This window comes from Eptesicus fuscus, chromosome 19 (assembly GCF_027574615.1).
Source record: "Eptesicus fuscus isolate TK198812 chromosome 19, DD_ASM_mEF_20220401, whole genome shotgun sequence".
NCBI lineage: Eukaryota > Metazoa > Chordata > Mammalia > Chiroptera > Vespertilionidae > Eptesicus > Eptesicus fuscus.
This window is the reverse complement of record NC_072491.1, coordinates 12,282,958-12,310,308: the sequence shown is the minus strand read 5'-3', so window position 1 is coordinate 12,310,308 and position 27,351 is coordinate 12,282,958. Positions and strand designations below refer to the sequence as shown.

The 27,351-nt window shown below is 37.8% G+C and overlaps 1 protein-coding gene across 1 annotated transcript in view; it reads right to left on the bottom strand.

The window, feature by feature from the left end:
* The window catches only part of VPS13B (vacuolar protein sorting 13 homolog B), a 593,664-nt gene that overhangs the window by 133,372 nt on the left and 432,941 nt on the right, over positions 1–27,351 (bottom strand). Inside the window, exons 36-39 of the mRNA XM_008148507.3 lie at positions 23,661–24,056; positions 5,181–5,383; positions 1,237–1,438; positions 718–902 (exon numbers count right to left, since the gene is read on the bottom strand). Coding sequence (XP_008146729.2) covers positions 718–902; positions 1,237–1,438; positions 5,181–5,383; positions 23,661–24,056 — 986 coding nt within the window. The remainder of the gene's footprint in view (positions 1–717; positions 903–1,236; positions 1,439–5,180; positions 5,384–23,660; positions 24,057–27,351) is intronic.

The window sequence follows — 27,351 nt, the reverse complement described above, 5'->3', positions numbered from 1 at the left end:
ATATTGGAGGAAGAAGTAATAAGACTTATTGATGAATTAGAGGCAGGGGGTTAGGGAGGGCAATCGGGATTGATTCCTGGGCTTTGAGTGGATGGTGTGTGATCTAGTAATAGGTAGAAGACTAAGAGAAAAAAAATTTAGGAGAAATTCAGATTCATGGGATATTAGTAAGCAGAATGATAATAGAGTGATATCCACAATGACATTTACATTAAGCTCAGGGAAGTAGTAAGTAACAAACTCTCACAAAAATCATATGGCATATTATCACTGGTTAGATAGTTTTCCTGTTAGCCTACTCAAGCCCCAAACAACAAAATCTGGAAATGAAATGAAAACTTAGTCATCCATTCTGGCTTTAAGTGGACATACTTCATTTCAGAGAGCAGTTCTAGAAATGTTGAGGAGTTGTGAGCACATGATACATACTCACACAAAAACATGTGGTAAACTGAATGACACCTATTTGTCTTAGAGACTACGTATTCTACCTACGATAGGAATAAGAGTAGAATTGAGAACTCTCAAAATTGCTATGTACTATGAATCTGAATTACATCAGTCCCCTCTTTTAAAATATTCTTTGTGGATACATATGTGTGCATTTCTCTCAGATACTATTGTTAGAAAAAATAGGTATGCTCTAAACATTTGTCCTACTATCTAATCAGCACTTTCCCACGTAGTTTTATTTTAAAATGGGTAGTCATTACTTACCTGCAGCATATCACCAAGGTCTGCTGTGCTAATATCCGGATCCTCTGTGGTGTTGAAGGGCACAGGCGTTATCCGCACGAGGGTGAGTACCCTGGGTTCTGGATATCTCCACAGCATCATGCCCGGGCTATCTTCGGTTTCGTTGTAAAAGAAGACTTCGTAGACACCAGGCATTTTCAAAGGTTCTGTTAAATGGAAGTATAATTAACTGTATATTTTTGAAGGGAAACATTTTGGTGTATGACAGCAAGAAAAAATTATGAGGATAAAAGTAAAATTATAAAGAAGCTGCGTGGTCAATTTTATAGGATTTGAGATGGGAACAAATCAAGAATTTTCCCTTAAGATATATCAAATGGTAATTTACTATTTTTTGTACTGCAGTATTAATGTACTTTTTCAAGTGATCTTATTCTATTACCACTTAGGAAATGTGCAGCTAAAACATGCACACACATGCGCGTACACACACACACACACACACACACACACACACACCCGGAAGCTGGCACTACTTACCAGCATCTCTTACATACTGAAAAAGACCCGTCCGCAGGTCATCGGAACTTTGTTCACTTTTAAATGTCTGGTTCTTTTCCACAGGAGGTGGCGCATGTGGCACTGCTTCAGAAACTTCAACATTTCTCTCCTCATTAAGGTATCCAGTGAGTAACTCATGTAGAAGAACTAAACAATTCAAATGTTCTTGACCCCAGAAAACCTTTAAAACCAGATGAAAAATTTTAGTGGCTTTAAAATATAAACACTTCATGAAAATAATTAGGTACAATCATATTTGAATTAATGCAAGACTGCAATTACGTTTAATTTAATTACCGACAATAAGTAAACTATAATTTCTAAGTAATTGGACCTATAGGATGTAATTCTATTGCTTGAGTAAATATATAAAAACAACAAAATCAATTACATCATATATTATGTGAATAACAATCAATTTTAAATGCTAAATTAATGATGAAATTATGTTAATGTGAGGTAATGTTTATTAACTTAGCTAAGAGGGAAAAGAACACCTATTATAGTCTAAGAAAAGGCAATCAAGATCTTCTAAATCATAATGTTAATAAAATAAAAATAATAAGCTTGTAGAATAGCTTCCTACATTTTGTCATGAGATTAAAAAACACATATTGGTTATAGGGTTCTTTTCCTTGCATTTTTATTTTTAAGAGAGAGATGGAAGATGCTAAATGAACTTGAACTACTCAAAAGCCTCCCAACTTCTGTGTTTAGTGAGAATGTGCCCATGCACAGTATTCCACAGCCCGGAATCACCTGGGCAGGAGTATAGTAGAGTTTCAGAACAAATGTCTTAGTGTTTCTTATGAGAGGGGATCAAGGTCCCTTTTTCTACATGAGAAAAATATTAGTCTATAACAGAAGTCTGACCAGTGGGTAATAATAATTGTGGATTCAAAAAGTCAATAATGTTAAATGTCTATGAATATATTGGATAAAGGAAGTACAACCATCAATTCTAAGAAAACCATAAAATGCACACACACACACACACACACACACACACACACACACACACACACACACAAATATATAGAGAGGTAGAAAAAATGAACCCTATACCTTGTAGCTAAGTTTAAATCCTGGGTTTGGGTCCTGCTCTCTGGAATTAAGGTATCTCAGAAATGAAGGTAAGAGATATGATACTAAGTCTATCTAGGTTCTCATCAATATTATTTTTGGATCTGAAAAGATAGAGATAAGTGAAAAGTCAAATCAAATACTGCTCCAGCCTTTAAATTGTGAAGAGATAGTCATCTTTATAATATAGAGCTGATCTACCTTGGTTTTGCTCATTGTTTTTTTAATTAAAATTATTGGGGTGACATGGTTAATAAGATCATTTATGTTTAAAGTGTACATTTCTATGAGGCATGATCTGTATATTGCATTGTGTGCCCATCACCTAAAGTCAAATCATCTTCCATCACCATAAATTTGGCCCCTGCTCTTTTTGTTATTAATGTGGAGTTACTTTGCTGCCTTGAAAAAAAGTAATACAATATTCTTGATAACACAACACAATACCACATGTTTATTGTTAAATATGTGAAAATTTCTAATAGATGTGGAAAATCTCCAAAGCAGTACAAAGCAATAGGTTATTAGGATCCCTCCATATCTAGATCTGTGTCAGTAAGAACTCTGATGAAAAAGTTGGGGCAATACAATTTTAAGATGACAATAAGAAATTAATATATAATGTGCCTCCATTATTCACAAATTATTCATTTCTATTTTCTATAATTGTGCATTTCCTCAATTTTTGAATTTATATCAAATTTGGGAGATATCAACTCATATAAAGAATACATTAACAGGAAAAATAAGAAAACCAGAATAGGTTAAGAAAAACTGATGAATTTGAAGCAGTAATGAAAAAACTTCCAGCAAACATAAGCCTTAGTCCGGGGAGCTTCACAGGAAAGTTTTACCAAACATTTAAAGAAGAACTAACATTTGTCCTCCTCAAATTATTCCAAAAAATCTAAGAGGAAGGACCTTTCCAAGCTCTTTTTATGAGGCCAGCATTATCCTAATTCCAAAACCAGATAGAGACACTACAAAGAAAGAGAATTACAGGCCAGTATCCCTGATGAACATAGATGCTAAAATCCTCAACAAAACAGCAAACTGGATCCAGCAATATATTAAAAAGATCATTCACTATGACCAAGTGGGACTTATTCCAGAAATGTAAGGCTGGTACAATATTCATAAATCAATAAATGTGATTCTTCACATAAACAAATTGAAAGATAAAAATAACATGATCATATTGATAGCCACAGAAAAAGCATTAAACAAAATCCAACACGAGCTTTTGATAAAAACTCTGAGAAAAGTGGGAATAGAGGGACCATACTTCAACACAATAAAGGTCATGACAAACCTACAGCCAACATCATACTGGATGGGCAAAAATAAAAACCATTTCCCCTAAGAACAGGAACAAGTCAGGGATGTCTGCTTTCATCACTGTTATTCAACATAGTACTGGAAGTACTAGCCATAGCAATCAGACAAGAAGAAAAAATAAAAGACATCCAAATTGGAAAGGAGGAAGCAAAACTGTCATTATCCACAGATGACAGGACAGTGTACATAGAAAACACTAAAGACCACCATAAAACTACTAGATTTAATAAATGAATTCAGCAATGTAGCAGGATATAAAAGTAACACCCAGAAATTGATGGCATTTTTATGTAATGAACTCTCAGAAAGAGAAACAAACAAACAAAAAAAACAATCCCATTTACCATTAACAAATGGGGGTTGAGGGGAAGGGGACATCTGTAATACTTTCAACAATAAAGATAAATTTTTTTAAAAATCTTAAAAAAAAGAATATACTAAAACCTATCCAAATAGAAAATTTTCAAGAAATAAGTCGGAAACCCTCATACATTCTATACTTGGCTCTAAACGAAGAATTAAAGGTTGCAATGTGACTTATATGTCAAGTGTTAGTCATCATAATTTAGTCTAAGGAATCTGCTATTAGAAAATGGTTCTCATATATTGCTGATGAAACTGTGCTTGAGATATGTGGACTACTTTGTGATTAGAAAAGTGTACACATTAGGAAAAAGTTATTCATGACCTAGTAATTCTGCTCCTAGTCATGTATCCAAGAGAAATGAAAACATGTTCATACAAAAACTTGTACACAAATGTCTGTAAGTTGATAAATGAATAAATAAAATATGACACATACACACAGTGGACTAATTTGGCCATAAAAAAGGAATGAAATACTGGCACCTACTAAAAAATAGATAAACCTTGAAAACACTAAATGAAAGAAAACGCTGAGTGAAAGAAGCCACTCACAAAGTACCATATATTTACATGAAATGTCCAGAAGAGTCAAATCAAACAGAAAAAAAATTGATTGGTAGTTGTGTAAACCTAGAGAGGGGATTAAAGAATAATGGGGAGCAAATGCTAATGAGCACAGGGTGTTGGAGTGTGTGTATGAAAATGTTCTAAAATGGACTGAAGTGATGATCACAAAACTTTGTGAATATACTAAAAAATCAGTGAATTATGCACTTTAATTAGGTTAATTGTATGGTATATGAATTGATAATTCCTTTCTCACCACATCAAGATTTAAAATTTAAAATTTTTTTTTATTGATTTGAGGAAAGGAGAGGGAGAGAGAGAGAGATGCATCAATGATGAGAGAGAATCATTGATAGGCTGTCTCCTGCATGCCCCCACTGGGGATTGAACCCGCAACCCAGGCATGTGCCCAGCCTGGGAATCTAACCGTGACTTTCTGGTTTATAGGTTGACGCTCAATCAATGAGCCACACCGGCTGCGCCAAGATTTAAAATGTAGTGAAAGAGTTCAAAAACGAATAAAGGCTAGCTAAAAACTTATGGGGAAAATATAGAAAATGCCCACATACCTGTAGCAGACCCCCACTCAAATCTATGGATATTTTGGGTGTGGACTGTTCTGGGCCTGGGTTGCCACTGTGTTTACACCACCTAGCTTCCACATCGGCAGCCGCACAACATGGTCCTATCAGAATCCGGCTTCTTTCTCTAAGACTTGTTTTAAGGAGAAAATCATTTACGCTGAGTAGAAATGATGACCCAAGAATTACACCTAAAAAATACAAAGAAATGGAGAGGGATATAAGTAATAATTTTTCCTTGTAAAAAAAAATTAAGTTTGGGCAAGAATTTGTAGTTTTTAGAGCATTAATTCATTCTTTGTCCTCTCTCAGTTGGCTTTCCCTCATAGTTTTATGCCATTTATATAGAATTCTAGTTACGAAGCAGGTATACCTCATTCACATTCCTAACAAAGCAATATTAGCCAAAACATTATGACTTTTTCCATGTGTGAGCATTTTAAGTTTTATGAGTAGAGACATTTTCATTAAATTGTGCTAGTTTTTCAAACAACTACATTAAGAATAAGAACAGCTGCTTCATTTGTCTATTGTTAACATGATGAGAAAGGGCAATTTTCTGTGATTTCTTACAGTAAGAGTAAAGTATATTACTTTGCTAGACACTCAAGTTTTTGACTGGCTCATGTTAAAATCAAAACAATCAAAATATATAACATGTGTTTTCTAAAAATTTTAGTTTAATCCAAACTTCACACATCATAACCACTTGAAGTTTACAGAGTCTTAAAAACAGATAGTGGCAGGTTAGATTTATGAGGAAAACTATATGCTATAGTTCAAAGTAAATATACCCAGAAAAGGAATACACTTTAAAATGTAGGTTTTCTTTTGAACTTACACTAGAAGTGTAGATCAAAACCTTTTCATAAAACCAATGGCGTACTTTAAGATATTTGAATGCAAAGTTAGAGTGGTGGGTTAACTTTCCCCTAAGGAGCTCATATTCTGAATTGTCATTGTGAATATTGAATTTCACCAGACCACATTTGTAATGCCCATGGCTTATTTTTCTAATAATATTTGATCCTTAAAAGAGATGAAAGATTAAAAAACACCTTGGGCTGACAGTATACACTTTTCAAAGTACAGTACCCACATTGACTTTTCAATTCTGTGGAGACTTGAAACTTCACATACACTGTATGTTCCTACTGCAGAAATAAGATACACAGAAGACATCAGACCCATGAAAGTGTTAGGGTTAAGACTTTTATCAAAATTATGATGGTGAAAATCAATTTCTTAAATTTTTTTCGTAAAATATATTGTGGCACTAAGACTTCCATTTCATTTACACAGTTTTGATTTAAAGCTATACTTCACTTAGACTAAAGGAAAAATAAACAAAATAAAAAAATAAAGTCCGACCAGCATGGCTCAGTGGTTGAGCATTGACCTGTTAGTCAGGAGGTCATGGTTCGATTCCCGGTCAGGGCACATGCCCAGGTTGCGGGTTCCATCCCCTGAGGGGAGCGGGGGGTGCAGGAGGCAGCCAATCCATGATTCACTCTCATCATTGATGTTTCTATCTCTCTCTCCCTCTTCATTCCTCTCTGAAATAAAAAAAATATATTTAAAAAAAAGAAACAAGCCCCTGAATAAATAAGAATTAAAAAATTCTTAAGTCATAACTTCCTGACTTAACTGTGGTACATTTCCTGGAACAGTTAAGACTTCTCAACAGTAAAGATTTGCTAAATAGACATATCAGTTGCTTATTCAGTAATCTCTCATAATGGAATTTAAAAAGTATAAGCTTACTTCAGTACAATTATCCAGCAAATGTATGAATTATATTACCCTTTATTCTCAAATACATTCATCATCATACTAGCCTGCAACAGAATATTCAATTATCTGGTGGTAATCTTAATGTGAATGTGCAATTGGTCCCTCATAGACAAAGTGTTTAATCTCAAAGGCTCCCTAGATTGCTTATCTTATTTAATGTTTATCATGATCTCATCACATACCCAGATTGAAAAATAAAATGGGGGCTCTTACTCTCTTAGATAGGTTTCCAAGTCTTATCAATTTCTATATCATTCTATCCAACTTCCTTATTTTAAAATGTCAAGAAAGAGAGACCTTAGTAATCGAAATGACTGAACAGAAGACCACGCCATTTTCAAGTGTCACTAGACTATGATCATCCCGGAGGCAAGGGCCACCTTCTTCACTACAGTACTGGGCACAACAGTAGCTAACCAGGACGCACCCCACTGAGTGGAATTGACAGTTTAGAATCTGATCCTGTTTTCAGCTGTCTCAATATATTTCTTACTAGACAGTAGAAAAGTACTTGAATCTGCCACTCTTAATTTGCATCACAGAACACTGTATCGTAGAACAATAAGGCTAGACGGAAGAGAACTTAGAAGCCATCTGTTCCAGGTCTCCTTCCTCTAAAAAAAAAATCACGCAAAAATACTTTTAATTTTGAAATATTAGACCTGCCTAAAAGTCGAAAAAATATACAGAGTTCCCTTATATCATTCACCCAGCTATGTAACCACAGTAAAATCAGAAGTCACATTGACATAATACTATTAAGTAATCTATAGGTCTTATTTAAATTTTGCCAATTTCCCCACTAATGTCCTTTTTCTGGTCAAGTGTCCAACGTAGGATCTCCACTGCATTTAGCTGTCATCTCCTTAGTCTTCTTTATTCTGTGGCAGATCCTCTAGCTTTCTCTGTCTTTCATGACCTTGATACTCTTGACTAGCCCAGGCCAATTATTTTGCAGAATACCTCTCGACTTGCTTTTATCTAATGATTTCTCATTAGAATGTGGTTATGGATTTTTGACAAGAATGCCAGAGAAGTGATGCCCTTCTCTGCATCATATTTGGATAAGTGATGTTGATGTTTTATTACTGGTACTGTTAACTCTGATCACATGCTACTAGTAAAGTGGTGTTTCATGTTTTGTCACTATAAAGTTGCTATTTTCCCACTTAAAAATAATAAAATCTGTGGGGACATAGTTGGAGATTATGCACTATCCTTTTTTACATCAAACTTTTACTCATTAACGTTGGCATCCATCTCTGGTTCTTGAATGCATCAGTTATTACTGTGGTGCATGATAATTTCCAACTTTCTTATTCTTCTACATTTATTAATTAGTATTCTATGATGAAAAGAGCTGTTTCTTCTACCCATTAGTTCAATTATTTATTTATATCAGTATGGACTCATCCTATCTAATAAAAGAGAAACATGCAAACTGACCATACCCTCCACTATGCCCACCAGCCAATCAGAGCGAGTATGCAAATTAACCCAACTAAGATGGCGGCAGCCACAGAGCTGGAGCGAGCAGGAGGCTTGGGTTGCCCTCAGTGATGGAGGAAGCCAAGCTTCCCACCCACCCCTGGCTGGCCCTGGCCTCCGCTCAAGGCTACAAAGTTTCAATTATAGAAGATAAATAAATCCCAGATACCTGCTTCCAGCCAGCCCTGGCCTCTGCTCAAGGAGGCGCTAAAAAAAAAAAAAAAAAAAAAAAAAGGAGGGGCTGGGAACTTGGGTCTCTGGGGGGTGATCAGGCTAGGATGAGACGGCAGTTGTGGGTGATCAGGCTGGTGGGGGCTGGGGCCGTTGGGGGTAAGCAGACGAGCAGGGGGTCCAGTTGGGGGTGAGCAGGTCGTCAGTGGGGATCAGTTGGAGGTGATCAGGACAGCGGGGGGGGGGCAGTTGGGGGTGAGCAGGCCAGTGGGGAGGGAAGGTGGGGGCAAGCAGGCTAGCATGGGGGGGCAGTTGGGGGTGAGCAGGCTGGCGGGGGGGGGGCATTTGGGGGCAAGCAGGCCAGCATGCAGAGTGGTTAGGGGCAATCAGGCAGGCGAGCAGCTGGAGCCAGCAGTCCCGGATTGCGAGAGGGATGTCCGACTGCCAGTTTAGGCCCGACCCCTATAAACTGGCAGTAGGACATCCTTCAAGGGGTCCCAGATTGGAGAGGGTGCAGGCCAGACTGAGGAACGCCCCCCCCCCCGCATGAATTTCGTGCACTGGGCCTCTAGTAGATATATATTTTATTTTATGGGTTATAATCGAATACTCCCATTGCTTTGTTGCTTAAATGGAACCAGCGTGGGACATTGGAAACCCCTTCACGTTGGTTCCTGTGTCCTTTTGATAGACCCCCATCATTCTTGGGGAACTTCTTTACTTTCTGGCCACAAGATGTTTCACACTCTGATGAGGTCCAAGGTGCTAGTGTAGGAAGACCCTGAACTCACCTCCTCCTATAGACACACTGAATATACACCTACATATAGAGAAATTCCTCCTAAAAGAGAAATGAGGACTGATGGAACAGCTGCACAACAAAGGAGAGAGGGACCACATAGAGAAGGGTAAGAGTGATGGAGACATGATAACAGCAGTAACCTCACCCCTGATGAGTGAACTGCAGGAGGGAGGGATATCACTGAGGGCCCTTGTGCAGACTGGCCCACCCTGGGCACAGTGAAAAAACAGTGGATTAAAGGGCAGCAGACTCTGTGAAGGAAATCCATTTACTAATCCTACAGCATCTGCCAAATAGGCGAGAAACTGCTGGAAGTCTCTCTGGGACTGGAGGTGCTGGCCAGGGCCATTTTTACTGAATCATGAAGAAATAGAAAACCTGAATAGACTGATTAAAAGCAATGAAATTAAATCAAGAATTTAAAAACTCAAAAAACATCTCATCCAGGATGAGATGGCTTCACAAGAGAATTCGACCAAAGATTTAAAGAATTAATGTTTATACTTCACAAAGGATTCCAAAAAATTGAAGAGGAAAAAATGCTTCCAAACTCATTTTACGAGGCCAGCACTATCCTGATACAAAAATCAGACAGACACCACAAAAAAACAAAAAAAAAGAAAGTACAGGCAAATGTCCCTGATGAACACAGATGTGTAAATCCTCTACAAAATATTAGCAAACTAAATTCAACAATACATTAAAAGGATCACACACCATAACCAAGTGATATTTATTCCAGGAACACAGGATGGTGCAACATCTGCAAATCAATCAATGTGGTATAGAACTTCAGCAATGTGAAGAATAAAAATCATCTCAAAGGGAAAGAAAGAGGGCAGTGGGAAGAGATTAACCAAAGAACTTACATGCAAATATGCAAAGCCCACAGATAATAGTGTGGTAAAGGCCTGGGGTGGGGTGGAAACTGGGTGAAGGGGGACAATGGGGGAAAAAGGTGGACATCTATAATACTTTCAACAATCATGATAAATTAAAAAAAAATCATATGATCATCTCAACAGATACAGAAAAAACATTTGACAGAATTCAACATCCATTTATGATAAAAAAGAAACTCTTAACAACATGTGTATATAGAGAATGTACCTCAACATAATAAAGGCCATATATGACAACCCACAGTTAACATCACACTCAATGGTGAAAAGCTGAAAGCTTTTCCTCTAAGATCAGGAACAAAATAAGGATGCCTTCTCACATTTTTTTTTTTAGCATAGTATTGGAAGTCCCAGCCGCAACAATTGGGCAAGAAAAAGAAATAAAAGGCATCCAAATTAGAAAGAAAAGGTAAAACTGTCACTATTTGCAGATGACACAATACTATACTCTAAAAACTGCACCAAAAAACTATTAGAATAAATGAATTCAGTAAATTTATAGGATACAAAATTAATATAAAGAAACTGGTTGCACTTCTATATACACTTATAAACTATCAGAAAGAGAAATAAAGAAAATACACCCATTTACAATTGCATCAAAAGAATTAAGTATCTAGGAGTAAATTTAACCAAGGTGGTAAAAGACCTGTACTCTTCAAACTGAAAGACACTGATAAAAGGAAGTGAAGATGACACAAATAAATGGAATGATATACTGTGCTCATAGATTGAAATAATTGATATTGTTAAAATACCCATACTACCCAAAGCAATCTATATATTTAATGTAATCCCTGTCAAAGTATAAAAGGCATTTTTCACTGAACTAGAACAAAAAAATCCTACAATATGTATTGAATCACAAAAGATCCAGAATTGACAAAGTAATCTCGAGAATAAAGAAAGTTGAAGGTATCATGCTCCCTGGTTCCAAACTGTACTACAAAACAACTGTAATCAAAATTGTATTGTAGTGGCATAAAAACACATGTATAAATCAAAGGAATAGATTAGAGCACCCAGAAAAAATCCACACATATATGATCAATTAATCTATGATAAAGGAAGCAAGAATAAACATTGGGGAAAACACAGTGTCTTCAATAAATGATGTTGAACTGCTACATGCAAAAAGTAAAAGTGGACCACTTTCTTATAGCATATACAAAAACAAATTCGAGATGGATTACAGACTTAAACGAAAGACCTAAAACCATAATACTCCTACAAGAAAACATAAGCCATCCCTAATCTCTTATTTCAGTAAAATTCTCTATTATCATCGTTTTAAGTCTAGTTTCTTATGATAGTATCCATAACCATGCCTAATTCCTAAATAGGCATGTGCGTCTCCCAATAAAAAAATGTGGATATCCTGGATCACCTCCAACTTGATATTTATGTAGGCATTCATTATTCAACCAATATTTATTGATTATCTACCATTTACTGGATATACCAAGATAAAGTGAATAATTTGTGTATTCTTTCACATCACATTTTTCCTTGGCAATTTGTTAGCCTCAAATTTTGAGATCTCAATAAAAATTAGAGGAAAAAGAGACAATCAACAACATTTATAATATTGCCTCTGTTAAGCAAGTGAACTGTTGAAAGACATGAACACTTCCCTATTATCATATAAACCCTATTCTTTCTTGCTTCTTTTAATTCACTTCATGTGCTATCAATTCTTTCATTCCGATCCATTATTTATTTAATTAATTGTGTAATTGCTGTCCATTTTTTTTCTCTCCCCTTTCCCCCCTTTCCCCAATAGCTTACTCTTCACTTTATATTTACTTTTTCTAATCTTTTTACAGTTTGTACTTGCCTATATCTCAGGTTTACTAGCATTGATCCCAGACTTGTTTAAACACACACATGGCATTGGGAATTTAAGAAGCTAACGTTGGCCATGAGCACACAGGAACAGGCACTGCCTAAGCGCATTAAGAAGACACATGACCAATAGATACCAATGTGCCCTTCCTGGTGTCTTGTCTCCTTTCTTGTCCTTTGTTTCGTACACCTTTAAGGAAATTAGGGGTGGATCACTTTGGAGACTAATTTAACTCATCCCCATGTGCCTACCTGCCCCCTACACTTGCTACACACACCAGCCTGCCTTGGCTTTGCTCCTCATGACAGAATCCAGTTATCTGTGGACCATAGAAAGGTTCACTCATAAATACAGCCTTTAAGTTTAAAATAGAGTCTCTGTTTCCTTTTAAACATTTCCTGCTAATTAAAAAAAAACCTACAACAAAATAATAGAAAACCATGTTAGTTCAGTGATTTTAACGTTGGTCTAAGTGACCCATAGTAAGAGATTATGGTGATCACTTAATAATAAAGAGTAGTTATGAACTTTACAGAGGCCATTTATAAATGGTAAACCAAACTTCACATTTTTACCCCAAAATATGAAAATAATCCCTGGGACTCACGACAGGCTTTTAATTCTCCTTTCCCCTTGCTTTCACTCTGTGAGAAGCTGGCCTGTGGGACATCATTCCCCTCCTTCCTTTCTTAATCAGGAAACATGCTAAGTATCTTCGCTGGGATAAAATGAATCGTATTTTATACATCACCACACACATAAGCCCAGGGCCACTGAGAATACTGAGTTCTTAAGCAGGATACTTAGACATTCAAAATCTGGTATAAATGGCAACAGTTCCAGCATGTATTTTCTTCTGAATGAATTCACGCAGAGTTGGACAAAATGGCTATGTGTAAAAATGATGAAGAGCTATCTTCTTGGCACTGGAACGTTGGGGAAGACTGAGTAATTTTGTGAAGTTTTCTCTCTCTCTGCCTGTATGTAAATGACAAAATGTTTACCTTTGTTCTAGCTGGTGAGTATAGCGGTGTTTGATGTGTTATGCTTTACATTTTCTGTACTTTTAATTTCCCCCCTTAATTTCCAAAAATGAGAGAAGAAAAATATTAAAGAAATATGCTGTGAAAGTATAAGATTTAAAATGATTAGTTATCCTTTAAAGGCATGAACATCATTAAAATTACTTAACCTCTGATCAGGCCATTTTTAAGAAGTTTTAATTTTGCAATAATTTTAGGCTTTCAGCAAAGTTGATAGCTTTCAACTTCGATATCCTTCACCCAGCTTCCCTTAATGTTAATTTAACAACTTATGATAGCATGATTCTTGAGAGCCAGTAAATTAACATCAATTCAAAACAACTAACTAATTTAGACACCTTATTTGAATTTCACCAGTTTCTCCTCTCATGTCCCGTTCCGATTCCAGGATCCTACCCAGGACCCAACGCTGCACTTAATGACTGTGTGTTCAGGTCATTTTGACCCGGTGTATAACCTCTTCCCTCTACCTCCTTCCATTCCACAGAATGCTTTTCTGCCTGATTTTTCCATTGGCTTCTTTAGAAAATCTGTGTTTATATTTTTAATTTAAGCTCTAGCAAACTAATGGCAGATATTTAATTAAAGTAAATGAGGTGTAGCAACATTGAGAAGTAATTTCAGAAACAACTGGTGTGATAAACAGAAATAATCTTGCTTTGCTTGCATACTGACATACTTTTCACTGAGTGTAAAAATTTAGTTCAAGGAACTAATAGTTTCATGACCTTTAAAATACTCCTTCAGAAGACTAATAAATGCAAACCACTTGTTTTGGAGAATGTTTACGGAGCGCTGCCAGTGCTACATCATCGTCTCTCCTAGACCTCAGTAAGGCTCCTGCCTCTCCATGCTGACTGTGCAAAATGCACTTGGAATCAAGCTTCTGTATGTCATTAGAAAGAGCGCTCCATGATGACATGTGCTAGCAAAGCATGTCCAGGTATTTTTTTATCCAGCTGGAAGTAATCTGAGGCTACCAGAAAACCAGCAAACATGTGTTAGATACATCCACAAGTCGATTTGCACAACAGCGAAGCATCGCGATGCCTCCAAAAGTAAGGAAGAAAACTTTTTATCAGTACGACCCATGAAACGATGGCCAGAAGTGACTAGCTGACTAGAAAAAGGTTTTTGTAAGTATGGTCCATAAAGAGATGAAGAGAAATCTTTTCTAATTCCTTCAACTAATTATGTTGAAACACATAAAAATAGCACTTGGGTATTTTAACCATGGAAAAACACACACCTTGCTTCCCTCCCCCCTCCCCCACAACTTGATCAGAATATGTAAGTTTAGGGCAGATCTTATTTAATTTCACTATATTTAGTAATAAGCCTATATAATTATACCCAGTAATAAACTAAAGTATAGGATAAGATCAGTATATGGAACAAACCATAAAGCTGTTGGAATTACAAAGGATACGAGCTGAAAGGCATGCTGATGCTTCCCAATTTACTAAAAAGTCTGGCCATCAAAATGAGAGTCCAATTGGCTGGTCTACCTGCTAACGTATGCCCCTCTCCAAGGCACCTAACGATTTCTCATGAGTGGGCTCTCCAGTCTCCAGGGACACCCACCAAGGCCTCAATGGACCCTAGACTAATCCAAACCCTTTCCTTCGAACTTAGGAAAGTGACAAGTAGCAGAAATAGAATTTTTTTCCTTTTCACATTAAGAAAGGGAGAATTACTCATGAAAGATGAAAATGTCTGCTGAGTTGGCTATTTATACTTGGCCCTGTCTGGGAAAGGTATTTTTTGAGAAATGTTTTAAAACATTCAGATCCTAGAAAAACCAAACTAAAAATACCAAAGGGTGTAGAGGGTATGCTTTGCCTCTTTCTTCCCCTCCAATCTGCCACCATGCTCACTGTTTTTACAGTTGTGTCAGTTTATTAGAAAAATAAAACTTGATTGGATCATGTGTCCATGTTTAAAAAACACCCAGACTGGCAGGTCTGACTGTGCATATTGGCAAGTGTATGACAACCTTCCCAGAGAGGAAAGAACAACAGCAAATACACACTCCATAGGCTCTTAGATGAATACAATAGCTGGTTAGTGTAATTACATTAGGAAACTGCCAGTGAATTCATTTTTCAAAAAGTAAGTCACATGGATGGAGGAATTGGTATAAACTTATCCTAACAATGTTGAAAGCAAAACGACTTGCTAAGTAATCTACTGCAATGGCTTAGAAACTGGTCTTGATCTACACAATCCAGGTTTGTAAGGACTGGTGCAACGGGAAGACCGGCCTGCCTCAGAATACCCCTGGGCTACCTGCTCCACTCTTCACCCAGTGAGGGAGTTAGGACTAGCTCAGGCGGCCCCAAGCCAGGGTTCTGTGACACTTAGGGAGTCCCACATTGTGATGGTGGTCCATGAAGCATTTTCAGTATTTCAGAGAGCCTAAAAGAAATCACAGGTTTGTCTGAGTCAGGGCTGAGGAGGTGTACTGAAGCTTTTACTTTTGGATGGAGTCATATCAGGGAGGTATAGTCATGTCAGCTCTGTAATCCTCAATGCAGTTTGGTTGGATCATGAGGCCCATGAGGGAAAGAATAAAAAGGGTTCTTGATAAAGAAAAGGGAGATCTTTAAGATAATTTCCAGCTCTCGAATTTACTGATCTATGCCCTCAGCATTCACTGGTGTGACCGAGTTGGGGAGGAAGATAAAAAAACCAAAACACCGATATTTATTGAGGGACATAATAAATTTGTACCAAGGAATGTGTAGAATATCCTACATACATTATCTCGCCTGTGAATTAAATATTTTTGCCTTCATTTTGGAAATTAGCTAAATTGTAACTTTTACCACAACCAACTGCCGGTAAGTAGCCGGGCTGGGATTTAGATTCCCTCTGCCTCCTTCCAGCACCATGTTGCCTTATAAAAACTACTGCTGTTAGTTAGCTCTTAATAATTTCATTTTTCCAGTTGGTAACACGGCTGGGAATAAATGCTTTTTCCTGTCCCCAGCTGCTTTGCACGGCCTCGGTATGTTATGCCAACATAGCCTACAGGTCCAGGGGCCTGGCCAGAGAGCAACAGAACATCTAAGATGTGTCTTCAGCCACTCATCACCGACAGGGTTGCTTTGCCAGAAACTTTCCTAGCAAACAGCCTCCTGGCTTATGTGGATGAGAGGGCAATTTGCTGTGACCACAGGCAAAACTAAAGGCTGCATGGGGGGTAGAGACTTACTTCTAACCTTCTCTTTTTCCATAGTCCCAGTGCTGGGGCTATAACAACGCTTGTCCATTTCTCTGAATACTAACCTATTTGGTGCTACCAAGGATGCAGAGGAGCAGCTGTGAAGTAAGAGATCTCTAGCATTTCATTACTAGGACCGGAACCTTTCTTCTCCAATAGGATTTTGCACAGTGAGATAACTTCATGTTAATTCATAGCATTTCTGTTGTCTAAAGGGTCCGTTTTTCTCCTGCCCGAGGAACATTCTGTTTTAATATGTGTACATGAGAAATTTCTATCAGTTGTCTTTTCTCCCCCCAAATGTATCTAAATCTAGAGAAATGATTCTTTACCATACATTCGTTAAAACAAGGAAAGAAATAAAAACCTTTTTTTTTTTTTGTTGCTATAGTACAAAAAGACATAAAATCCAGGGCAATGGGACACAATTCTAACACATATGACCTGGCGCCAACATTTTTCTAGCAGTCTAGATCAAGTCTGAAATTTGGTAACTAAAACAATGGGAAGAAATAGACTAATTTAGCTGGAGACAAGATCTGAAGGGGGATACACTTGGAAGACTGCAGCCACGGGCCTGGATTTCTCATTAGAACAGAGCAGAGTCTTATGAAGACTTCATATTCCCCACGAGAACCACATTTACACAATTAACAATTCTTTGGTGAAAAAAAAAAAAAGCTTTCATTATTGCATGTGGACACATGTGGGCTGTGTAAAAATATAAGAGATGTGTAACCCATGGTAAACAGAAAGTAATGATCTTAAACAGGCCAAACCCTTGAACTCGTCATTAATAAATGTCTCTCCTGCATTCAGCTACCCGGGCTGCTGGGAGCCTGTTTTCTTCAAGTACTTCAAACACTGAAATCCAGGAACATTTATTATTTTAATCCATTACAGGCAGTGCTTGATTTAACTTTATTGGTTGTGGTGGTGGTAGTGGTTATAAGTGGGGGCACAGCAATGTTCTTTTACACATCATTTCAAAAGGGCTTAATTATATTTTATAGCTTGGGCCAGGAATTCTGCTTGTTTTTTGTCTAACAAGGTTCAAATGGAGTTCAGGTCGGTGATGAATCAGAAGAAAAAGTCAGAGATGGTTATCTCTGTGAGAGGAGCTCAGCCCCTCGGAAGACCGGGCAGGTACATCACGTTCACCCACCGCAGCTCAGGCCAGTGCTCCGAGCCTGGCTGGCTGCTCACTACATGGTTTTTACTTTGCGAGCAACCTGGAAATGAACACATCAGACGCTCAGCCCAGCGGGTGTCTTCTAAGTGTCCGCAGTTACACCCCTATCTGCATAAGGCTTCCCACTGGAACCCGTAACCACACGGCACTAAAACAAAAACGTGCATGAAGAACGATAATCACGTGGCACTTAAAATGCATAAATCCTCATCACAGAAAAACGTTAAGTATCCCGAATGAGAGACGTGTGAGGCTGCACTAACATAATTTGGTTAAACAAGAGACCGGTGACTGTATAAGCATTCCTGGACAGCGTGTATCTACTAGCGGGTGGTTGTTTTTTTAAATATCAAACATTCTTAATTTCTTACCTTTCTTTTTGAAGATATGAAAAAGAAATCAACCTAACATAGTAGTGTTAATACTGCTTATATGCTCCAGAATTATGTCTAATATTGTATTATGATAAAAATTATAGCAGAGAATAAAGTTCATTTGTTGGGATTTTCCCCCCACTGTGCAGGATTTCTGAGAAGAGGACAAAAGACTTACTCCCCAAGGGAGTATCTTACACATTTATGGTTTTTATTTCCCACTAGGTTAGGAAAATAATATGGGACATTATTTTGAAAGAAAGTTATGAGAATTTTACTTTTTCTATTTCCCATTCAATTTTCAGAACTTCTGAAAATTCTATTTTTTTTTCATGTCTCATTTCACCATTATGCACAGAAAAATATCACTGTTGAAAAAACTCAGTAATCTAGAGGTAATTTAAGAGTAAAAATAGTGGGACATGCCAGTTCATCAGTAGCAACTTTGAGCCTTGTTATAAAGTAACAGGAGGGAATCAGAGCAGGATTAATAGTGGTACTCGGTCCTGGGATGAGGGTGTCGTGTTTCCTGGACTCTAGGCCATCTGTTCTGCCTGCCTACATTTTACTTCTGCAAAACTATAAACGCACCTCTACCTCAGGGACTATAGAAAGGCATTAGAATTCCTCTGCTTTTCATTATCACAAGATTCAGTAACTCATTTCATTGTCAAGATAATCCCCTTTTACTCTTTCTTTTTCGTTGTGAAGTTTGCCAAAATGACAAATAAAATCCCAGATGTTATACACCCAATGAGGTCTCTACCTTCCCTCCAGTGCTGGGTTTAAGCTACTTGGGACACAATGTCAGAAATGACAAGACCCTGGTGCCCACACCCACTGCTCACTCAGGTCGGTGAGCAGCCTGGCTGTCCACCAGCTGGGCTTCCACTTCAGCCCTCACTGGCTGCTTCAAGCCAGGCCTGTCCTCTGGCTCTGCCTGTCCAAGAATTCATTTCTCGTGGCTCAGGCATTGGAAGAAGCACCGTTTCTTTGTAAAAGTGACTGAAGTCTTTGGGGTGTTGTAAATGGCTTGCTATGGAATGTATTATCGTAGGCAGTCCCATCTAATTGGATGCTTTACTTCCCCCCGGCTTCCCTGCATCCCCGGAGCATCCACTGGTGCTGACGACGCCTTGAGAGCGTGTCCTCTGGAGATCCAGCTAACGGGAGTGAAAAGCTGGAGCTCCACTTTCCTCAATTAATGGCCCGGTTTCACTTTTCAGGACATGAAAAGGAACTTTAGGTTCTTTATATTTTATTGGTCCTGAATTCAGTGAACATGAGAGGAGGCATTTGTGTATGTGAAAAATAATATGGTTATGCTTTCCCCGTTTTTGTTTATACACAAAGATAAGTACATCTGGATGGCAGAGGCAGGGGCGGTGAAAGTTGTTTAAACCATAGCTCTCTGACTGGGAGTTCAACTCCTGGCTTTCTGCGCGGATGAAAAGTCCCTTTGGAAAGGGATCCTTGCAGCTCTCCCATTTCTGACTAAAATGCCAAACAAGATGGCCTCACTTAGGCTCCTCCCTAACCCTTTGTTCATTCCCTACTTCCCTTCTTCATCTACATGGAGATGGCTAATCTAAGTGCCCCCGGGAAAGAGCAAGGGAGCCTACAGCAAGGCTATTGCACAGCCTTACTTGTGCGCCCTTGTTGCTGAAATCTAAGGAGTGCCGCCCTAATAGAGCCATAATTTACTCTGACAAGGGGAGCTGAAGTCTGCAGCTCCTTCCCTCCCTGCCTGTGGAAAGCGCTACACTGCTATCCAGGATTTATAGCTACATACTCAAGGCTTCTCCAAAAAGACACGCTTCAAACGGCAAAAAAGCCCACGTTCTGTGTGTATGCGTGGGGGGAAAGGTGGCTGTTTTTAAAAAAACATACTACAGAATGGGATGGGTTTCATGGAGAGCAGAAGAAATATTATCTGCCTTAGCACGATTCAGAAAATAAGATATAATTTCTAAGTGAGATTCATTTTGTTATTGATAATATAGTCATAGGGTGTTCTTTTTAAAATATTATACACCAACTTTTAAAATACAAGTATTACGTCTACTAAAATCAACTGTAGGGCCCTTTTCCCAAAGACATATGGGAGAATGTAAGTATTCTAGCAGAAATACAAGTTAGGTTATTATAAGTCACTGTTACACCAAGCATCTGCAGGTGGAATTTAAAAAAATCAAGTCCCTTGAAACTCTCATAGTTGAGGATTGCAGAACAGTACAGGAAACTAAGGAAAACTCGTTGATTTTTTAAAAGTGGAAAATATTTAACCATTTCATTTTGTTTCAAACAATGAACACATTTCAGTGAGAAATAGGTACATCTTTCGTTGTAAAGACGAGTAAATGAATATGAAAACATTTCAGATTTAAATGTATTGACAATGTCTTGGGAAGAAAACTAACTTTCCCCCTTTACTTTTTTATTATTCCCTTTTCCCATGCATTTCCCCTAAATTTATGACAGTTAAATGATAAAAAATATAACCAGGCAAACTGAAATATTTTTGTACCTTTCAGAAGTGAGGAAACATGCCTACAACACATTCTCAATTGTGTTTCTCTAAATATTCCTTAGAACATGAGATTCCTCTAGCATTACACATCTAGTTCAGCTCCTAAATTAAAACTCATCTGGAAAGGACCGTTTTACCCTGTTTATATAACATTGTCACATAAAGAGTGTTAAAAAAAATATTTCACTAAAAATAGCTTGCGTAAGTTAGGGATTAGAGTAGTTTCTGCTGCTATAATTATTCCTTTGTAGTTTTTTCCATGATGTTTTTGCACAGTGTTTTTGACTGTGTTTATTAAAGTCAGCACATCAAAAAGGATCAAAGAGAAAGTGAGTGAGAACCAAAGAAACCCCAAGTGTGTTGTCTCATTGGGGAGTTATGCAGATTCGCATAAACAAGTGCAAATTGCTGAGGTTTTAATGAAAATTTTCTACAATTATTTTATCTTAAGTCATTCTATACAATAACATCTGTACAGCAGATGGCTATACTGTACCAAGGCACTGTTCCTTTTTCTTTCTCTGTTTAATAGTACATCTGAGATGACTACTTTTGTCACTGTGCTCAATTTGGTTCAGCAAATAATTTGAAAAGTGCAGCTGCTGCAGATGGTCACAATAGTTATATAAACTATAAAATCAAAGACACAGTTAAGTATTTCTGTATTAGATTCAAACTATAAAAATTTGACATTAACTCTGCTGAGCTCAAAGATATACTATAAAAATTTTGGTCAAATGCAGGACGATGTCACTTGAAAAATATGAAATATGACTACTGATAGGAGATTTTTTCTTTTTGGTGGGTGTCACTTTTAACTACTTATCAAAAATGTACCTCAAATAAAGAATTACATATGTTTTATCCAAGTTCCAAAGCATGGATTTTTTAAGATAATCAACTACACAATAAAAATGAATGTTTAAAGCTTAAATTATATTTTACTTTAAAAAAGTTTTGCTTAGTTAAGAATCACTTTTTGAAAAACATGTAGTAATCTCTCAATTATAACTTCCTAGAAATTAGTCTTCAGCAGAAACTAGAACTTAATCTTATTTTACTTAATTACAATTTATTATTATTTTGCTGACTTTGTTATCTTCTTAAAATGATTGAGCATGTATTACATTAAGCAGAAATGCATAGAAACCCGATTTGGTATTCGTTATGCTCTCATAATAAAACTGTTCAGTTTAATGGCTAACTTCGATCTGTTTTAGTTTGCTGACATAAATAACTATTTTAGAACATTTGCTGGGTACCACAATTAGAGTTGTATGATTTATGTCTTAGTCAAAGCTATAGTTGCTACTTCTGTGCTTGACTAGATTAAAAAGCATAAATATAAAAGAAATAGGGTACATAGTTTTTCTAGGGTGGAGTGGAAAAAACAAATGCAAATACAGAATGAGTCTATGACCTTGTCTAGCTCAGTGAGAGGATTTTCATGATATGTTAGAGATATTTACAAGAATAGACACATTAACCAGTTAACTGCCATGATATTTTGAATTTAATTAAAAAAGGTCTGCTGCTTGCATCTATAGACGCTTATGGCGTACAAATGGTTAAACGTGGATAAAATATGAGTAGCTAATGAATAAAACAAGAAATGAGGCTGGAAAAAGAAAAGGCGGTAGAACTGAGCACAGTACATTTAAACTCTCATTTGGTGGAGTCCTAGCCTTTCCCTGCTATATGATTAGGTAGAACTGGAAAGGTGTGGGAACAGGCCCAGTGCTGTCTGGGTTGCAATGTATTTGTGGATAAATCAGATATTGTAGCCCAGTGTTTCATAATCTTTTATGCCCATGGACCTTACATTTTTCACTTCTAACTTTTAAGACAATAAAAAAATACAGTGCTTTCAGCTGGCTTAGTCACAAATATTTCTGGTGAGAAAGAAATAAATCATCTATTTTTTGGCCTAAAATTCATACTTCTCAACTATAAAACATTTTCTTTATCTCTTAAACTACTGTGCCCAAACTGGCTATATGGAACTAAGTTATAGTTAGTCTCCAGCTGCCACTTCATTACTTTTTTTAGTAAGCCACTACGTTGCATATAGTTTCAGGATTTACTTTATCCCCCTGCCCCCAATTCTTTCCTGCAAATTAAAGTGGGGAAAAATGTTTCCCTTTTGCTACTTTTACTTTCAAAGTAAAATTTCTGGCACGGTGCCCTGAACTTTTACAGTAGCAGCTCCAGTGATTGAAAAGTGTTATTTCCCACCTGTGCCTTGTCTTTTCCTTCCCTCCGCGCTGTCCTTCTGCCTACCCTTTCTGACTCGGGGTGAAGAAGCACGTACCAATTTAGTCACGGTCACAAAGAGGAAAATGTAGATGTCACTGCCTGTTAACGTCTCACCTCTCCGCCACCGTCCAGGACACTCGGTGGCAGGGCCCATGCCACCCTCTCTTTGCTAGGCCGGGGCAGGGTACATGGCTTTTTCTTGCCGGGGGCTGCTGCCTGGCAATCCGCAACGGCCCTGTCCTTGCAGAACTGAACCCTGACTTCTATTTCACTTTAGGTAGCATACGTGTCACTAGAGCAATCTCTCTTTTTTAAATAAACTGTTACCAAGGACTTAATGCAGCGCACCGGAATCACCTGTATGACTTTTGCAACACCGATTTCTGGGCTCCATGCCCAGAGTTTCTGATTCAGCGGGTCAGCAGTAGGGTTCAAGAATTTGCATTTCTAACAAGTTCTCAGCTGATGCTGATGCTGCTGGTTCTGAGACCATACCCTGACAACCGCTACTCGAACGGCTGGTAAGACCATTTCTCCTTGTTCCACGACTGCTGTTTTCGGGAACAGAAATTTAGGAATGAACAGCTTTAAAGACATCTGCAGGAACATGTCCGAAGAGGTGGAAAGGAACAGTTTACTGTAGTTTAGCACATTAAAATACTTAAAAGCTTAACGAATTTGTTATAAAATTTTTCTCTACCATAAGGTCACAAACCAGAAATGTCCCATCTCTGATGGCCCTTAAAACTTTTAACCTCCAAATAATAGAAATCATCACAATTATGCATTTCCTGATGGTACCAAGTCATATTGTCATCTCCCTCTCCCCTCTCCTGTGACTTACCAGGTACTTTTTGTGCCGCTTTAACATTCAGGCTTCCACTGAGGGTGGACAAAGATGCTAACAGGCAAGGCTTGTTAGGATGGGGGACAGTTTCCATGGCGACCACAATCTGAGTCGTATGGACAGAAATTTTTTGAAAGCAGGAAACAGCTCTCCACACGTTTTCTCGACATGGAACCTTTCGTGCTCCATCGCCATGAACTTTGGATTTCGACAACTTCCCACGGTAACACTTGGAGGCTGGAAGCTCATCCTTAGGCCGCACGGTGTCCGGCGGCGCCGAAGTCTCGTTGCCGTGTGCACTTCTGATCTTCTTTAAAAAATGGGTGATCTGATCCAGCTTGGTAAAACTCAGGTTTGCTTTCAAAGGCTTTGATATATCCAAGTTGATGTCTGCTACAGAATTGAAAAAGATTAAAAAATAAATTACCGAAGCTCTCTTACTGAATACAAGCCTTTACTTCCCGTCAAGTTCCTATTGAAGTTCCCAACATCTGTATTGTGGACTCATTAGAATGCCAGATGTTGTCATCCTTTTACTAATCACCTAACTGTTCTTCCTGTGTACTGTAGTTACTTGAAGAACACTTTCCCTGGGCCACTTCCATGCCTACATTCCTGACTAATCCATGTGACTCCCTGCTCCTGACAGGATCAAGGCCACACATCTACTTTGCCCTCCCAACCGAGGCTAAATGAAGCAGCCTTTCCAGTTTGGTACTACGACTGGCATCCCTTCTTCCAAGGCACAAGGACTCCCCCTAGTACCCAGCACAAAGTGTGACACACATACTGGTATCAATAATATGTGTCCGACCGACTAAGTGCAGTAGCCTCCCTAGGATTCTCTTACCAAATACATGCAGAAAATGCTTGCTTCCCCTGTGGCCTGTGCAAACCAGCAGACTCCCCACATCTTTCCCTGTATATTTTGCACGGATAACATTTCAAATACCTCATCATGGGTAGACTGAGATTTCTTAAAACCTACAGTCCATTTTACATGTATCATATACCAGAAGTTAGTCTTGTTATTTCTGTGTTTGCCTTATTTCAGTGCCTTTATGTTTTCATTATCAATAAGACATAAGACTACAAGCATCATGAAGGCAGAGTATGTCATACACCTTTATGTCCAAGGACTAGCATAGTGTGTCTCGCATATGTATCTGTTCAACCAATATTTGAGTTTAACTGAATCTAACAAGTGTTCATTTCATTGGAGCCTGAAGATACAATACAAGACATAATCCCAGGTGAAGCTAGGAAGAGCAAAGTTATTAAGCAAGTTAATAGCCTTGTTAATAATTTCATTATCTACATCGCTCTTCATAAGGAGGACCTCTTCTCACCTTTCTCGGGCATCAGCACCCATGGGTTTCCTCCTGGCTACCCAGGCTCCCTCAGGGCACCGCCCGTTGGAACCTTTCGTGCTCCATCGCCGTGAACTTTGGATTTAGACAACTTCTAAAGTAAGTGTGCCTTCTCTTGGGTTTCTTTAATCAGGGCTAGCAAAACTCTGAGACTCCAGCCTTTCACTAGACCACTGAGTCACCTGACTGCAATATTAAAATGTTCCCTGCTCCCATATTTTTTAAATAGGAAAAAATATCCAAACTTAAAGAATTACCCTTCAAAACCTTTTGTTGACATGTAACTGACATACCGTACAATTTACCTTCTTAAAGTGTACAATTCAATGGTTTTTAGTATACTCACAAGGCTGCACAAGAATCACCACCATATAATTCCTGAACATAATCACCACCACATACACACGAAATCTCATACCATGTAGCAGTCACTCCCCTCCATTCCCCGCCTCCAGCCGCAACAACTACTACTTGAATTATACCATCTCTGGCCCTCTGTGTCTGGCTTCTTTCGGATATGCTTGCAAGGTGCATTCATATTGAAACATGTATCGTCAGTACTTCACTCCTGTTTGTGGCTGAGTAATACTTCATCAAATGGGGATACCACATTTTATTTACCCATTATCAGCTGATAGACATATGGGTTATTTCTACTTTTTGGGTGCTGTGAACACTCATGTGCGACTTTTTGTGGACTTTTTCATTTCCATCAGCTATATTCCTAGGAGTGGAACTCTAGGTCACATTTGATTACGGCCATCTAGCTGGTGTGAAGTGGCACTCCATTGTGATTTCCATTTATGTTTCCCTGATGACTAATAATGTTGAGCATTTACTCATGTGTTTAGTGGCCATTTGCATATATCCTTGGAAAAATGTCTATTCACATCCTTTGCTCATTCTTAAATTGAGTCATTGGTCTTTTTATTATTGAATTGTCTAAGCTTTTTATAATCCTGGATACAAGTCCCTATCAGATATAGGATTTGCAAATATTTTCTCTAGTTCTGTGGATTGTCTTTGCAGTTATTTTGATGGTATCATTTGCAGCACAATTTTAATTTTTGTGAAATAAATATACCTATTATTTTGTGTGGGCTTTTGGTGTCAACTGATCTGCAAATAATGACTTTCCAATTTGGATGCCTTTTATGTTTTCTTCTTGTCTGATTGTTGTGGCTAGGGCTTCCAGTACTATGTTGAATAAGAGTGGTGAAAATGGACATCCCTGTCTTGTTCCTGATCTTAACAGAAATGCTTTTAGTTTTTTGCCCATTGAGTATAATGTTGGTAGTGGGTTTGTCATATATGGCCTTTATTACATTGAGATATGTTCCTTCTATTCCCACCTTGCTGAGAGTTTTTATCATAAATGGGTGCTGGATTTTATAAAATGCTTTTTCTGCATCTTATTGATATGATGTGATTTTTATCCTTCATTTTGTTTACATGGTATATCACATATATTGATTCGCAGATGTTGTACCAACCTTGCATCCCCAGAATAAATCCCACTTGATCATGATTTATGATGTTTTTAATGCATTGCTGGATCTGGTTTGCTAATATTTTGTTGAGGATTTTAGCATCTATATTCATCAGGGATATTGGCCTATAATTTTCTTTCTTTGTAATTTCTTTTTCTGGCTTTGGAATTCAAATAATGCTGGCCTCATAAAATGAGCTTGGGCGTCTTCCCTCCTCTTCAATTTTTTGGAATGGTTTGAGAAGGATAGGTGTCAGTTTTCTGAAAGTTTGGTAAAATTAACCTGTGAAGCTATCTGGTTCAGGACTTTTGTTTGTTGGGAGACTTGTTTTACTGGTTCAATTTCACTAGCTGTAATTTGTCTATTCAAAGTCTCTGATTCTTCCTGATTCAGTTTTGGAAGATTGCATGCTTTCTGGAATTTATCCATTTAGTCCCAATTGTCCAATTTGTTGGCATATAGTTGTTCGTAATATTTTCTCACAACCCTTTGTATTTCTGTGGAGTCAGTTGTTATAGAAATCTGACTTTAGACTCATTTAATTCCCTTTTCCTGGTCCAAATTCACTCACTGATTAAGTTCTGTCAATTTTACTTCCAAAATATTGCTTGAATTCAATTCCCTTTTCTCAGCATTCCTGTTACTCGCCTTTTCTTTCCTCCATGCCTTTGATATTGTTCAGCTATTATAAAGCCTCCTACATGGTTTCTCTGTCTAGACTGATTCCGGTCAATCTAGCCTCCCATGTATTTCCAAATGATTTATGTCTAATGCAATCCTGATTGGCTCACTCCTGCATAAACCTCTTTAATGGCTCTTCTTTCCCTT